The sequence below is a fragment of the Athene noctua genome, chromosome 16 (genome assembly GCF_965140245.1).
Source record: "Athene noctua chromosome 16, bAthNoc1.hap1.1, whole genome shotgun sequence".
Lineage (NCBI taxonomy): Eukaryota > Metazoa > Chordata > Aves > Strigiformes > Strigidae > Athene > Athene noctua.
In genome coordinates, this window is record NC_134052.1 from 14,831,786 (window position 1) to 14,847,686 (window position 15,901).

A 15,901-nucleotide genomic window follows, 5' to 3' on the forward strand; every position below is an offset into this window, starting at 1 on the left:
CTGAGAGGAGTACTAGGTGAAAGCCTACTCCCCATCAGGTTCATAAACACAGTTTAGTGCTTGTCCAAGGCACAGAACAGCTGTATTGAAGAGACCAAGGATATAAAATACTATATAGGAATTGCAAAAAAATTCCTATGTGCTTCTCCATCCACTCTTTCAGTGCTGTCAGTCTGTGGATCTCAGCTCAGAACCGAGGACTGCAAAAAACTGGGTTTTGACAAAGTGAAATGTGACTTTTACTTCTTCTTCCCGATGTTTGCCCTCTTGTAGGTCCTGCTCACCATGCTGATTCACACTTGTTTCTTTATTGCCTGCCTGCCTGTGGCGACCCATGTCTGGGGACGAGTGGGCCAAGGTAAGGAGCCCGCCTGCCCTTGCCTGGGCCATTCTTTGTGCTTTGGCTGTCACCTGGGTTGGCCCAGCCCCTGCCCGAGCCCTTCCCTTTGGCAGTAGCACCCTGGGCAAGGGACATTCCCAATCACACGCAGGATTTCGGGGGGCTGCCATGCTCTGGTGTCTGTTGGTGAAGGTCCAGACAGCCTGTTCCCACACACAAAGAGCAGCAGGAGATCATGGGGGCCCATGTGGGGAGAGGATCTGGATCCCCTCCCCACCCTGCAAAGCCTGTCCTCATCGCTGGCAGCAGTCCAGCACGCCGCTCCCTCGCACCAGGGATGCATTTCAGCCTGTATGAGCAATGAAGGGTGCTTATGTGATCTGCAAATGGAGCTTGAGAAACAAGAAGAAAAAGGGTGTCGCTTCTGTTAGTCACCGCATCTGTCCTGCGCTCTCAAACTACCACTTTGGACGTTTATGGTGATACGTAGTGCAACATCTGAATAAGAAAGCACATGAGGTGCATTTCTCCCATAATTTATAGTATCCTGTAGTACCACAAATGACCAGAAAATACCTGTGACACCTCACCACGGCCTTTCTGACATTGAAAAACCACCTTTCTATTATGTTTGAGCCTCCTGTGGAAACAGTCAACACAAAGGGTTCTAGAGAGGTGATGGCACTTCAGAGTTTGGACAGACGTATCTTCCAGACCAGCCTCTGCAGTTAAGTCTGGGCTTAACTCTCCATCAGCTAGAGAGCAAGGTTACGGCATCGAATAGTGCACATCCAACACAGGGCAGGGAAACAGTGGAGCTTTCATGGCACTAGGGTTCATTTGCATCCAGCACATAATGGTGCTTTAGAGGATGCTGTCCTTTCTGATCTGTCTGGGGACATTCTTGCCTTTTTAGCTTCTGGGCTCCTAGAGTGATGGCCGAGGAGCTGGACCACACTTGGCCAAAAGAAGACAGCTCCATGTTTAATCTAACTATGAATTCCCCTCATTGTTCCACGATCTTTTACCATTTCTCTTAGGCATGATTTTGGGATTTGATTTTTTTTTTTTTTTTTTCCCCTCACCCCTCTTCCCCATGCTTTGTTTCTTCCCCTTCAAATTTGCTTGGGTTGAGATGTGAATCTGAGCTTTGTTTCCCCAAAATAGTTATCTGCTTGTTGAGCAGCCTGCAGGAAGTCTCTGCAAAGAAAGGTTAAGGCACAGATGTTGAGCTGAGACAAGCAAGTCCTCATTGCCAGCTCTCATTGCTTTCCTGGGCTGTGACTTCATGGAAAAGATGTCAGGAGCTGTCTGGACATCGTGGGAGATTGGGGACTTGAGGAGTCCTGTGCAGCACGGCGTGCAAGCACTGAGCTGGACACTCCGGGTCAGCCTAAGCTTTTTTTTTTTTGAGTAATGGTAAGGAGATTGGTATCAGCTGCAAACGAGGGGCTGTCTGAGTGCAGATGCTTATCGTGCACAGGCAAAGCGTGTGCTCACTCCTTGCGAATCAGGGCAGCCTGCTGGAAAGGCAGCTGTAGGTACAGTGTCGGCGAGATAAATCTGCTGAGTTGCCATCCTATATCCAGTCAAGTGAAAAAGTTTCTCCTGGTGACATTTGTATGACAGTACAGCGATGTTTTACCAAGGAATCGTTGAGTCAAAGAATGACACGTGAGTTCAGCTGAGATTCAAAAGATATCTGTGAAATCTCGAGATGATAAGGGAATGTGCTCTTTTTCTTTTTACCTCCCTGTCTGATATTAATTTTTTCTTCAGGATTTGCCATTTTTTTCTTCAGGATTTGCATTTTCTGCTCCCTGTAACAAACTGATACAAGCAGGTGCCCATGAGTTATGGTCCTGCCAGGAACTGTTATTTACACTTGATCAGGTTTTTTTTCTTCTTTTTTTTCCCCTTTCTTTCTAACCCAGCTGGTCCTTGAAGCTGCCTCCAAAATGATCCTTCTGGAGCAGTATGGGACCCACCACCTGGGGAATTTCTGTATTTCTCAGCAGCCCGAGACTATTGAAGAGCCTCACTGAGCCCTTTTATCTCTTTCCTGCCATCCCATTTCAGATGTTTGCACTAAACACACTTGCTGACACAAAACGTCCTGCATGAAAGCTCCCAGGAGAGTCCTCCAAGATGTGAGGGGTGCAGAGAAAGCCCTCGCTTCTGAGGGAGGCTGTTTTCCCTGTTGGCAGCAGTATATATCAAGGTCTCGTTTGAGCACATGAGTAACTCCTCTTCACATAGGGTGGGGGCTACAGATTTGCAATGACTCGTGGCAGGTTTCCCAGCAGAGGTGCAGGGGACTGCGGGAGATGCCGTGCAGTGTCAGGGGATGCTGAGGACTTGCGTGGGATGGTGAAGGTTTCCTCTGCACTGCAGCTGTTTCCGAGGAGGTGGTGGATGTTGTGTTTCGTGTGTGCATGCACAGAGGGAGGAATTGCATCCATAACAGCGTGGACTGGGCTGCCCAGGGAGGTGGTGGAGTCCCCATCCCTGGAGGTGTTTAAGAGTAGAGTCGACATAGCGCTGAGGGATCTGGTGTAGTTGGGAACTGTCAGTGTGAGGTGAGTGGTTGGACTGGATCATCTTCAAGGTCTTTTCCAACCTAGATGATTCTGTGATACATCTCTTCCTCCCCAGGGTCAGGCCGGCTGAAACTCACTGTCCTTTCGGAAGACAGGCTCCAAATGAAATGGAAAGAGACTGAAGGGAACATCAACGGCTACAAAGTTCGGGTAAAGCCCATGGCAGGTATGTGCTAATGTGTTGGACATCAGACCCAGCAGAGATTTTATTGTAGGAGCGAGGGACTGAGCTCCACCTTTGGACTGGTGGACAACAGGACTTAAGTAAAAGCATTATTTAGACCTTAAGATAGAGATAAGGCAGAGGGAATTATCCACTGGTTGTTCTGAGTTTAAGTGTTCGTTACCTAGATTAAAGCTTTCCCCTGGCTGTACATGCAGAATGGACAAGAAGCCTTTCTGGCCACCACAAGAGCAGTCTGCAGTGCCACATCCCTGCAGGCACACTCCCTCTATCGCTCATTCCCAAGAGGGAGTTGAAATTCATCCCTCTTCATCCTCAGGGAAAGCACTAGCCAGAAAGTGTTGCTTTTGGGGACTGTGTGAGAAAAAAGATGAGGAAAGGTCCATTGTCTGGTTCTTCTGTGGGAGCTCCCAGCTCTCTCCCCACCTGCAGGGACACGGGATGGGAGGTGCTTGACCCTGTGTGTGTGGAGGCTCTCCTTGACTTTGGATGTTGAACCTGGTGGTGTTGGAAGGACACGATGTCCCTTGGTGGGGAGCAATGGTTGGAAGCAACCTTAGTCTTGGCTGACATTTGATTTTCAGTTGCTGCCACTCTCCCAGTGAGCCAGAGAAGGGAGCTGCTAGGCAGAGTGCGTGTGGCAGAGCTCTTGTGATCATCCACCTGCTTTTAGCTCAGTCCCCACCTGTTCCCCAAGCTGGAGCAGGAGGTTTCTCATTCCTTCCCTCCCCTGCTGCTCCTCAGGCCTCAGCTCAGCAGACAGCAATGAGCATCCCGGGAATGCAGGGAATCCCTGTCAGTGCTCCCTCCCAGCACATGCCTGAGGCTTTCCCTCTGCGTAGGCTGGGGAGCTCCGTCTCCAGGACAGCAGGGTCAGAAATGCATCCATCCTCATAATCTAAAGCTTGTAGAACTTCCTTAATTAGAGGATTTTAGGGAGATAATTTGCCTCTCTCCCTTTGTTTTGTGTAGCACAGAAACCATGGTGCAGCGCTGGCTGCTGCTTTGCAGAGATGCCAATGCCGTGCCAGCGCAGAAATGCCCCAGTTCCCAGCTGGTCCAGGTGTCACAGCCCCGGGACATGGCAGGAGGGGTCTGGAGGCAACGACAGCCCCAGAAATGAGCAGTCTCCCTGCAGACAGCAGCCACCCTTGGGAGAGATGGGGCTTGCAGAGGCAGCCCAGCAAGAGTGACTGGGATAAGTAAGAAGAGTTGAGTCCAAAGTGCCAGTGATGACCTTCAGAAACACCAGGCTGCTTCCTCGCTTTGTTGCGTGTGACCTCAAGCACATCAATTGGTTAGATGTTTTCATAAGCAATATTTACTAGAAATTGTCCTGTCTTTGCCCTCTGAAGATCAGCTTTTCACTCTTGAAAAGTTGGTGATCAGCTCCTTGAGAAGTTGGTGAGAGTTGCTCTAATGCTGGATGCGAACTGTTTTTCCATTTTGGGCACATATCAGGGATTTTAAAAATAAACCTAAATGTTCTCAGCTCTGGATTGGGAAAAAGAGTAAAAATCAGAGATCTACAAAATTAAAAAAAAAAAAAAAGAAATAGGAGTTGACTGAGGTCCCTAGGCAGACATTCCCTGCATTTCAGCAGTGCTTTTGCTACTGTCAGCTTAAATTTAAGCTCTGACAGGCTCTGAAATGTGGCTTCATCCCACCTCAGGGGACTCTGAGCAAGAAGTCATGCTGAAAACCAAGACTCCCAAAGCCACAGTGGGGGGGCTGAGCCCTACCAAGGAATACACGCTGCAGGTCTACGTGCTCAATGGCTCCCAGGAATCCCTGTTTGCCAAGAGGAAATTTGTGAGTAAGTAGAGTGTGCTACATTTTACCATTCAGAGAGCTCCTGAGGCTCTTGGAGATGTGGGTCCTCAGAGCTCGTCCTCTGGCATATGCCCTGCAGACTATGTGGCAATCACAGAGCCTGTTACTATTTTGGGTGGAAGATGAGAAAGGGGGATGGTGAAGACCCAGAGGATGGACTGTGACTCACAGACCTGCCTAGATTGACCTTCTCTCTCTGTTTTTGGTCTTCCTACAGTAGAGGAACTAAAAAATGCGTCCCAGACTAGAAATAACCGAAGAAACTCAGGAGCTGCATCAGGAAAGAATCTCACCTCTTCGGGGAACTCAGCAGCTGAGCACAGTGGGGTGGCAGAGGCCACTCCACCACCCCTGAACACTGTCTTGACACAGCCAGGTGGGTGCACAGACCATCCTGGAGTCACACTGGATTGATTTTTTTAGCCACGGCCTCTGCCATGCTACTGTGGTTAGAGCATTAAGCACAGCTGTCCCTAAACCCACTCCCACCCTCTCCCTGCAACCCTACTTCAACAGGGACATTCATTCAGCGAGGCATGCTAGCTCAGTCTCATCCCTTGCATGCAGGTCTTAACTACAAAAACCCATTAAATAACGTAAAAATATTTGCACCTCATGCCAAACCACCTGAAAAAGCATATCCATGCATTCCCGGGGCTGGCAGATACTCAAGTTCAGCAGATACAGTCACATCCTTCAACCGAGAGGATTCTTTGAGAACAAGCTGCTCCCTAAGCACTGGGGTGCTCGATTCCCTCGGCTCTGTGTCCTAAGGTTGGCTGCAGATGGTCTGCAAGAAGGTGTGAGCCCTCCCCTGTGGCTGAGGATTTTATATTAGCTCCTCACGCATCTGGCCACAAGGTTTGCATGAGTTATTATACTCGTTGGTGGAAGACAGATCCATCAGGGCCGTTATACAAAAAGACTTGCACTAGCTCAGGATGTTTCCAAGTCACAGATTGCTGAGGTCTGGAGAGTACACTGGGTATTAGGTGCCAGGAAAAGTAGGTATGTTTTCCCTGATTTATATTTTATAAAAGTTCATTACTTTTCATCATCAAAGATAATGGTAAAGACAAACTTTTGATCTGATCCACTACTAACGTTATTATTAACTCATGAGTCCATGTACAACCCTCTCAGAGAGACAGAATGGCCTCCTTTATCTAGTTATCTATTTGCATAAAGTTTGTAGGGCTTTTATCTCCTCTGAGCCCCCTACACCTCTGTCAAATGTGGCTGGAATCAGCTGCTGGCTGCAGCAGGTTGCATGGGGATAACCCAGTCAGGGACGATGGATTTTTTTCTCTTTGGAGCACAGCAAAGGAGAGAGCTGAAAAGAAAAGGCAGAAGGGAACTCAGCCAAAGGGCTCAGGAGAAACCACAAAAAAACAGGCCAGTACGGAGGCCAGCGTGACAGAAGCAACACCAACAACCACAAGATCATCCCAGCGCCCTCCTGCAAACCCGGAGCGAGAGTCTTTAGGAAAAGAAAAACCCACAAAGGATTCCCTGAGGCGAGGTGAGAGGGGGTTCACACAGGGCTCGCTCCTTCTTCCCCGCTGTTTTCCCTAAAGCTTGTGAAACACAAACTTTCCACCGCACTCTCTATCACCAAGATTTTCAATAGTACAAATGCTGCAGATGGTGCTTTCGACTGCAGGGTCGTGCTCTGGGGAGCTGTCAGGGGTCACTGGGGAAATCCGGAGTTCTGTAGAACACCACAGGTTTTAAGGCAAGCTGGAGCTAGGCCAAATTTTCCTTCCAGATGATTTAATTTATTGATTTGCCACTATTCTCTCTCCTCATGTTGACACCTCTCTCTGCTTCTGACCGATCCATATATGAGTTTTGAATTCTTCAGCAGACCTCCCCAGCCGTGGGCCTTTCCAAGCCTTCAGAAGGGGAGGATTGCATCAGTGATGTTTGTTATTCAACTTCCTCCACCTTCTGGACTTGTTCTTCACGTTTCACAGATAACTGATCCATAATGATTCGTCACTGGGACTATGGCAGGGCAGACAGCTCACAGTACTGTTGAAATGGGAATGGGATTGGCCAGAGCATCCTCATTTGGTCCCTGAAGACCAGTAGGAATCCACAGCTGTGAAAAGAGATAAGAGAGTAACCTCTCTGCAGCCCACTGAATTTTGATGGGATCATCTATTTCTCTCCACCAAAGATTAAAAAGTCCCCCATTTGAAAAATATTCAGGGAAGATGCATTTGATCAGCAACATGCCCTATCTTATCCTGCAGACCTGAGGTGGGGAGAAAGGCAGGGCTGGAGTATCTGTGACGCCAGCAGGTTTTTACAGAGAGATTGGATTTAATATAAAGCCATGAAATAATTTTAGCCCACAGGGGATCTCGCGATGGAATGGAATTAAGCAATCACCTGCAATTCTTGGAGACCTAGGCTAAATAAAAGGGAAGCACTGGGCTGGGGCTGAGATATAATTGAGCTGACAGCTTGCAGGGAGCAGTGCTTGGGCTAGGCACACGCTTCCTGACAGCTTTAACCCATTCTTTGCAGAAATGCACCTGTGCACCACTCAGTTTCTTGGTACTGAGATGGGTTACCCTTAGCCATGTGGTTTTCCCAAGATGCCGGGATGCATCAAGCTGGCAGATGGTCCAATCCACCATCCAGACAAGGCCTTACACTGCAGATTTTCTTTTTGTCTTAAAACTGAGGCAGGTTTTCCTCCTTTACAATTTCTTCTCTCAGTATCAAACCTTACACCCTCCAGGTTCCCAGTTTCAGTGCGACACATCTGCAATGACTGATATTGTCCTGCTTGTGGATGGATCTTGGAGCATCGGACGCAACAATTTCAAGCTCATTAAGGACTTTCTGAGCAATCTGATTTCCCCATTCAGTATTGCCCAAGACAAGATAAGAGTAGGTAGGACACTTTCCTGTTTCCTGACCTTGAGAAATCTGTGTTTGAAGGAGCCTTGGTCTCTGTTCCTGTGGTTATGTGCTCCTCTGAGGAGGTTTTTTTCCCTTTAGGGTAAGGTCCTGCTTGCTTTTGTCAGCCTTTCCCATCTGGTAGCAAGCTCTGGCCTCTAGTGGCTGTGAGCAATGGCTGCACAGTGAGCAGGAGCAATGTCCTCTGTGCCACACCAGTTTGGGCGTTGGTTCTGAGATGCACTGGGGATTTGTGACCTACCTCTGACAAGGTTCTCAGCCTCCACAGCATCGCACAGACAGATGTGGTGGCAGTGCTGCATTGGAGCTGCTTTGAGTTCAGCTAAGAAAGGTGCTGCTTCCAGTTCTGAGTGTAGCTAACACTGACCAGGCTGTACGTGAAGTAGGACAGCGTAAATCCTTCCTACTCTTTGCAGCCAACTAGTTCAACCCCGGTTAACATCAAGACCTTGTAAAATACTTCAGAGCACTACCGCAGGGGTAAGTACCACTGTGCCCAGTGGGATCTGAAGCATCGTTTTGCTGCCTGTGTGGCAAGGACCACACAGAACAGTGGAGCTAGAAACCAAATCTGCTCCAAACCCTCACTCCCTTCCGTTATTTTGTGGCATCCTCCCATGGCAAGCCCGACGCTGTCTCCCCCAGAACAGGTCTCCTCTTGCAGCTTACCTTGGCTTGCACGATGCTGATAGCTCTTGCCTTCCCCAGGGCTGTCCCAGTACAGCAGCGATCCCCGCACAGAGTGGGAGCTGAGCGCTTACTCTACGAGGGACCAGGTGCTGGAGGCCGTGAGGAATTTGCGGTACAAGGGCGGCAACACCTTCACAGGTACCTCCACCTCGCAGGTCTCTGCTAAATGATCTGTGTGGCTGCAGTGAGGGAAGGTGTTCCCACGGGATGACGTCCTCAGTGGGGAGCAAGGCCACTGGGGGCAGAGAAAAGAGCAAAGGGGTGTGTGGGGGAGTTGTTGGCCAGGCTGCAGCACATCATCCATCTCTGCTCCTCCCCAGGTCTGGCGCTGACCCACGTCCTGGAGAAGAATCTGAAACCAGAGGCTGGTGCCCGGCTGGGGGCTGAGAAGCTGGTGATACTCCTGACTGATGGAAAATCCCAGGATGATGCCAACCTGGCTGCTCAGACCTTGAAAAACCTGGGCATAGAGATATTTGCCGTTGGTAAGCTCACAGCCATCAATAAACCATAGGATAAAGCCAACCTACTTTTGATCTTCTTCAAATTGAAGGTTATGTTCCCTCAACTTTGATAGAAGCATACTGAGGCTGTAAAACTAAGGTAGTGCATAAGACCTCATTACATGGGGTCTAAGATGAAAATTGAGTAATTTATTCAGCATTCACAATGTCTTCAAAGGGTTTTTTGTTTGTTTAGAAAAAATATTCATTTACGTGAGAGATTTCACACCACCTGTCTAAAGACCTTTGTCAACCTCGGAGACCTGTGCCATGAGAACAATATTCTCAGCTGTGAAATTAGACAAGAGAACATTGTATTGGGGAGGGCAGGAGACCTCCTTGATAATTACTGCCTCTCTCAACTTTCCATTTCTCTGAGTAATAACATTATCTGCTCCTCACTATCCGGCAGCAATAATGAGACACAAAATGGCCTCGGGCAGCTCTATCCTTGATGACTACACGAGTCCGCTAGAGACTAACACATGAGCAATAAAGTTACATCGAAAGATCTCCTAAAATTGCAATCCCCAGACTTTAAGTACTAATTTATGTTGGGAAGAGACAAGCAAGGGTTTATTGCATAGGGTTATGCAGCTAAGTGACTGGCGCTGTGATTCCTTTTGTGGACTGAGTGGAGCTGCTGAGCCTCAGCTCTTTGTTGTTCAGCACAACAGACTAACGTCGTGTACCTGAAATGTCTCGGAGATCTGTTCCTGGCAGGGGTCTTTGCCTTTCCACTCTGACTAGAGGAAGCTCACGTTTGGTCCTTAGACATCAGAACCCGAATATTAACCTCAGTAGCACCTTGGTTCTCAGTGCAAGAGCAAGGGGGAAGGAAGCTAGCAAAACCGTTAAGGTAATGGTCTTGGACTTGAGAAACCAGGTGGGGTCCCCATTTGGCAGTGGTACTGCTTGGGCAATGCTAGGGTGACCTTGCACCTAGCACTGGGAAGCAAAATTTGTTGTTAAAACAAATAAGTTGTATGCTGTGGGGCTTGGTCTGCAGAGGGTTAATGAAGATGGGGAGCAGAAGGGTAGGCATGGAGTGCTCTGATGGTGAAGTTCTGCTAAATAAATGGTCTGCTCGCCCCTGACACTCTTGAAATGCAATGTGATGTTCTGATGAACAACAGGATCTCTGTGGGGAGTGCTGGCACCTCATAAATGAAAAATTGTTGTTTATTCATTCTCTTGTTCCCCCTTCTATGCCAACAGCCTCTTAGGGTGAAAAATATCTGCCTTTCTGGTAGAAAAGACAGCAAGTGATGAGGAGGCAGGAAAACAGAAGAAGGATTCGCTAAACTGTCCCCAGGCCACAAAAGACCCTCTGAGCCCACAGAGCTGGAAGCCCTTCCCAGGCTGGACTGATGCTGGTGCTGCAGGAAAGCCCAAGGCCATTCTCAGACACCACCAGCCTACTGGAAGGACTGGGAAGCTCTGCTTGGATACCAGGATGGTGGTGGACCCATCCTGCCCCTGAACAAACGACACAGAAGCAGGAGGCAGAAGCTGCTCCTCTCTGGGGGGTTTCTCAGTCTTGTTCTCTGCTCTGGTTGCAGGGGTGAAGAACGCGGACGAGGCAGAGCTGAAGCAGGTGGCCTCAGAGCCACTGGAGCTCACAGTGTACAACGTGCTGGACTTCCCGCTGCTGAGCTCTCTGATTGGCAGGCTCACCCGGGTCCTCTGCGCCAGGATCAAAGAGAAGAGCAACAAGGAAAATGCAGGTGATGTGAAACTTCCTCAGTGAGGGCCGAGCTTCCTTCTGCTCACTACGCACCTTCCTTGCCATCAGGATTGGCCCTTCCTCATACCTGTGTCTCCATGAGCTCCGCCACCCGGTCAGCACCCCCTAACGCTTCTCCTCCAGTGCTGATCTCCTTGCTCAGCCCTCTTTCTGCCTGACAATGGTCAGTGTGTTGGCCGGTTCCTCCTGTGATCGTTGTCTTCTACAAGACCTTCTGGATGCAGTTCTTCCACTCTCACTCCACTGCAGAGTCTCTGCTGTCTCTAATAAGTCACTGAGAGATGTTCCCTGTAGAAGTTTCCATTCTGATCCTCTTGGGTTAGTTATCTGCTTTTGGCATGTGAGCCAGTACAGGCAACAGTCATTTCTACCAGGGGCTTGGATAACTCTTGGTGGATATGAGCACCCAACGACAACTACCGACACTGTAGGGAAGAGGGGACTTCTTTTCCCTCTTCCATTATCACATGGTGTGATAAGTGTGTTGTAGCCATCTCCTTTTCTGAGTTTCTTCCAACTAAGAGGAGGCAGAAAAAACAGAAGAAATAATTTGAGAATATATTAGGGAAAGTGTACAGAGGAAATGTGGAGGTATGAAGAGGAGATGATAAAACATCTAAACACATCTTTTTTTTCTCCACACTTTAAATGATGGCTCTCCAAGGCATTTTCAAGTTAAAACCAAACAGCCTTTCTCCTTCCTTTGCTGGAGAGCAGTTTGCACGGTGAACAAGAGAGTGAAGAACCACTCCAGATGTTAGCTTAGATCCTCAGGAGAAATATCATGTACGTATTTCCATCTCTCTCTGATCTAAGATTGGCCTAAGGTGAATGGGAAAGTCTAACTTTCAAGCATACTTTTATTTTGATGCTCATGTCTGATGTAATTAGACATTTTTCAAAGGTGCAGATTAGGCTAATGAAAGGTGGGCTGCTCAAAAAAGAAAACAAAATACCTGCTTGTTCATTTTGACAAATTTTCACGATGAGGAAATCTATCTTTTGGATACATGCAAAAATGCAGACTTGTGTTGAAAAGATATTCCCAGCACCCAGGAAAATACACAGCCTGTTCTCTATGGAGTATTTATGTTCTCTGTATGCCCAATTTTTAAATATTTATTTCAGAGCAGTTTGAAACGGTTTCTACAGGGAAGGAGACTGTAACTTGATTTGAAAAATGTCGCTCACATATATGAGCTAGAAAGTATATTTGGCATAAGAAGTCTGAATATAAGAAAGTAACTGTGTTTTTAATTTCTAGGCAGCACTGTTAAAGATATCCCTGTGAACACGGGTCCCCAGCTGAGCCCAACTGACCTTAAAATATCAGCTGTGACCTCTAAGAGCATGCACTTGACCTGGAGTCCTCCTCTGAGACCACCAAAGAAATATCGGATTGTGTATTACCCATCTAAGGGTGGTACTCCCAAAGAGGTGAGAGGCCTTTCTCTGGACATCTGAGACTGCAGTATCTTCCAGATGGTGGCTGGGAATTTAAGTAGACTTGGGTAGACAAAAAGATGAAGGTAGAGGTAGAGTTCCTGTGGGACATCAGCTGAAGCCAGAGGTGAAATTAAATGCACAGAGTGTAAATGTGATCAGCCGATAGGATGACAGGATAGAAGAGGACATCAGGTAAATGTCATCTTGCTAGAAATACTTCAAGCTGTGCCGACGCAAATTTTTCTCTTATGCAGTGTTATCCCCTCCCTAAAGCACCTGTTTTGACTCAGGGGACACTCAGGTACACAGAGCTGTCCAAGGATGCTCTTCTGTGATGGATAACACTTAGAAAAGCAAATCCAAATTGATGATAATCTCTTCTGATTTCAGTAAGAGCATGATTACAGTATTGTTGTTGGCACAGATCCCGGCCTTAGAGGACAGGAATCTTAGTGCCTTTTACCTCTCTCTTTTGGGGAGATTCTAGCTGGCCCAGAATTCAGAGGCGACTGGACTTCATGTTTCTGTGCACAGATCTCCCACAAAGACGCCACGCTTGTTAGGAAAGGCCAGTTCAGCCACTGATTTGCTGAAAACCAGCAGGAACCTCCCTGTCTTGACAGCCCTCCTTTGTGCTTTCAGGTGGTTTTGGACGGAGCAGTCTCCTCCTTGCGGCTTTCCAATCTGACCTCCCACACGGAGTACCTGGTGTCAGTGTTTCCTATTTACGACACAGCTGTTGGGGATGGGCTGAGAGGTGTCACCTCCACATGTAGGTCGTGAGTAGAGAGAATTATGCTGATGTATTATTTTTCTTTGCGATAGTCTCAAACTGGACCCTGGCATTGTAATTTACCCCCTCCCTCGAGTTCAGTCTGTCTACAGCTCTCTCCATCCACAGAGATGTTCAGAACTTGACCAGACAAGACCCTGAACAGCCTGCTGTAATTTGGCCCTGCTCTGAGCAGCAGGTTGTACCAGAGGCCTTCAAGGGTCCCTTTTCACCTACGTTGCTCTGCAAAGGAGACCGCCGTGTTGAGCCCACCCTGGCATGGCTAGAAATATCTTACACCATGCTAGAAATATCTTGCAACCCCCTGCCACTTTTTTTATCCCTGGGATTCAAATGATTTGAACCTATTCTCTGTGAGGTGGCTGCTCCACTGTGTTAGAGGTGGGGTAGATGTCCATCAGCCTGCAGTAGCTGCTGCAAAGCCAGGTCTCCTCTGGGGTTTGAGCTGTCTCAGACCTCATACACCAAAGATATCTTTCTGCTTTGTTTTTTCCCCTCAGTGCCTTTGTCTTCCCCTCGCTCCCTGCGTGTCTCTGAGCTGAGCCACAACAGCATGAGGCTGAGCTGGAAGGCAGCCCAGGGAGCCACGCAGTACCTGGTGCTCTGCTCCGCAGCCCCCGATGGAGCAGAGGACTATACGACAGAGGTAGAGTTCATGATAATAGTGACAGTATTATTTTTTTCTCTGACTGGTCTGAGTTTAGTTCTAGCTCTAACCTTTGTGAATTGGTATCATGAGTTTAAAAAAAATAAAAAGAAAAGTGTCAACATTATTGCCAGCAACATCTTTCATGGCAGTGTTTCATTTTTTTAATGATGTATCTCAAAGTGATTTATATCTGTGAGGGTTTCAAGTGGGAAATTAAGTCATAGGGAGAGAACTGACTGCCTCATGGGGCTCAGGAAACCCAGGCGCTGAACTCACATCTTTGCAGTCCCAAGTGTAATTGTTGTATCCTTGAGGCTGTACAGAAATGGTTTACTCTCTTTATCTTAAAATGTTAACTGAAATTTTGTTAGGGCAGTTTTTGCTGACCTCTAAAACCAGCCCTAAGACACTGCGTAAGAATGAAACAATGCTTGATGAAGGGAAAATCCTTAAAAACATCTAAGAACCCTTAGTCATGTGTGTATTTGAATGAGCTCTTGAGTACCTGTAGATTGAGGATATGAATTAAAAAAAAAAAAAAAAAAAGTGAGGGGAAACATTTATTGCCTCTATGACTCAGATTCCTACCCCGCATGCACAGCTGCAGGATGGTTTTTGAAAACAGAGCGATTAATGCTTATACTCTGCTTTCAGCACATAATTGTGGTTTGTTTTGTTTTGTTTTGTTTTAAACTTTTAGAACGTTTGAAAGAGAGACCAACACTTAAAAATGCATTTTAGCCTATTAGAGCATTTCTGCAGTTACCTGACCTACTCGCTGTAAGAGCGCGATGCTCTAAGGCTACGGGATGTCTGCAAAACCACCATTACAATGTTCCCAGCCTTTTATAAAACCGCTTTCCATTGTGTGCAGACTCCTGAAATTCTCTGGGGTGCGTTTTTGCAGCGAGAAGGCTGGAGGAGAGCTGTGGCCGTGCTGTGTTAGCGGCAGGTGGCAGCAGCCCGGCTGCTATGGGTCTGCTGGCAGCGGGCAGCTCTTCTGCAAGAGCTTGCCCTGTGTCTGAGCGAAGTGGGATCACATCTCTCGCATAGATCACAGAAGCAGAATCCTCTGGGTTGGAAAAGCTCTTGAAGCTCCTCCAGCCCAACCATGACCCTCCCCCTGACCCTTCCCAACTCCCCCAGATCCCTCAGCGCTGGCTCAGCCCGACTCTTCAACCCCTCCAGGGATCCCGGGGACTCCCCCCTGCCCTGGGCAGCCCATTCCAACGCCCAACAGCCCCTTCTGCACAGAAATCCTTCCTCAGAGCCAGCCTGACCCTGCCCTGGGCAGCTTGAGGCCATTCCCTCGGGGCCTGGCGCTGGGGCCTTGGCTCCAGAGACTCATCCCCCCTCTCTGCCCCCTCCTGGCAGGGAGTTGCAGAGGGCCAGGAGGTCTCCCCTCAGCCTCCTCTTCTCCAGACTGAACCCCCCCAGTTCCCCCAGCCGCTCCCCAGCAGACCTGTGCTCCAGACCCTGCCCCAGCTCCGTTGCCCTTCTCTGGCCACGCTCGAGTCATTCAATGGCCTTTTTGGGGTGAGGGGTCCCTGAGCCAACCCAGAACAACAACAGCAACAGTATTTTTGTGGAAGAGACTCACGCCTCTGCAGACCAGGGTAAGGAGAAGGTGATGTGTGCCTCCATCGTGCTTGGTGTCCTGGGGAAGGGAGCCCGTAGAGCACCCACCCAACTGGTGAAGTCCCAAAGAGGAGAAATCCCCTTGGTGTAACCAAAAGAACTTTGGCTGGTGTCTCTGTAAGGTCTGTTGAGGGCATTGGCGGGTACCCTAGAGCTGAAGGGTGACCCAAAACATCTCTCTGTTGGCAGGTGAAGGTGTCCCAGCCTGAGGTCCTGCTCGAGGGGCTGTCTCCCAGCACGGGGTACTCTGTCGCAGTGTACGCAATGCACGGGGAAGATGCCAGTGATCCAGCCAGCATCCAGGAAACCACCTGTAAGTGCTGCTGCTTACTGAGTTGTTATTAAACTCTTAAGGCAGGAGAGACGTTGTTAAAGGAGGTGCTTCCCATACTGTGCATGTGGCTTGTAAACAGGCTGTCTCTTCCCTGGCTGATCTTAAGTGAATATTGGTCCCTGAGGGGATCTCTAATTACATGGTGAGCTGTGAAAAAGGAGTGATTTTCCCCTGGTAAAAAAGAGATGCTAAAAGAGATGCTGAAAGAGC

At 48.4% G+C, this 15,901-nt stretch overlaps 1 protein-coding gene across 1 annotated transcript in view; it reads left to right on the forward strand.

Moving 5' to 3' along the window:
- The first annotated feature begins 285 nt into the window (after positions 1-285).
- The window catches only part of COL20A1 (collagen type XX alpha 1 chain), a 49,449-nt gene continuing 33,833 nt past the window's right edge, over positions 286-15,901 (forward strand). Inside the window, exons 1-13 of the mRNA XM_074920145.1 lie at positions 286-358; positions 2,996-3,106; positions 4,797-4,940; positions 5,175-5,333; positions 6,279-6,479; positions 7,710-7,865; positions 8,600-8,719; positions 8,902-9,066; positions 10,647-10,811; positions 12,096-12,268; positions 12,920-13,049; positions 13,571-13,716; positions 15,547-15,670. Coding sequence (XP_074776246.1) covers positions 286-358; positions 2,996-3,106; positions 4,797-4,940; positions 5,175-5,333; positions 6,279-6,479; positions 7,710-7,865; positions 8,600-8,719; positions 8,902-9,066; positions 10,647-10,811; positions 12,096-12,268; positions 12,920-13,049; positions 13,571-13,716; positions 15,547-15,670 — 1,867 coding nt within the window. The remainder of the gene's footprint in view (positions 359-2,995; positions 3,107-4,796; positions 4,941-5,174; positions 5,334-6,278; positions 6,480-7,709; positions 7,866-8,599; positions 8,720-8,901; positions 9,067-10,646; positions 10,812-12,095; positions 12,269-12,919; positions 13,050-13,570; positions 13,717-15,546; positions 15,671-15,901) is intronic.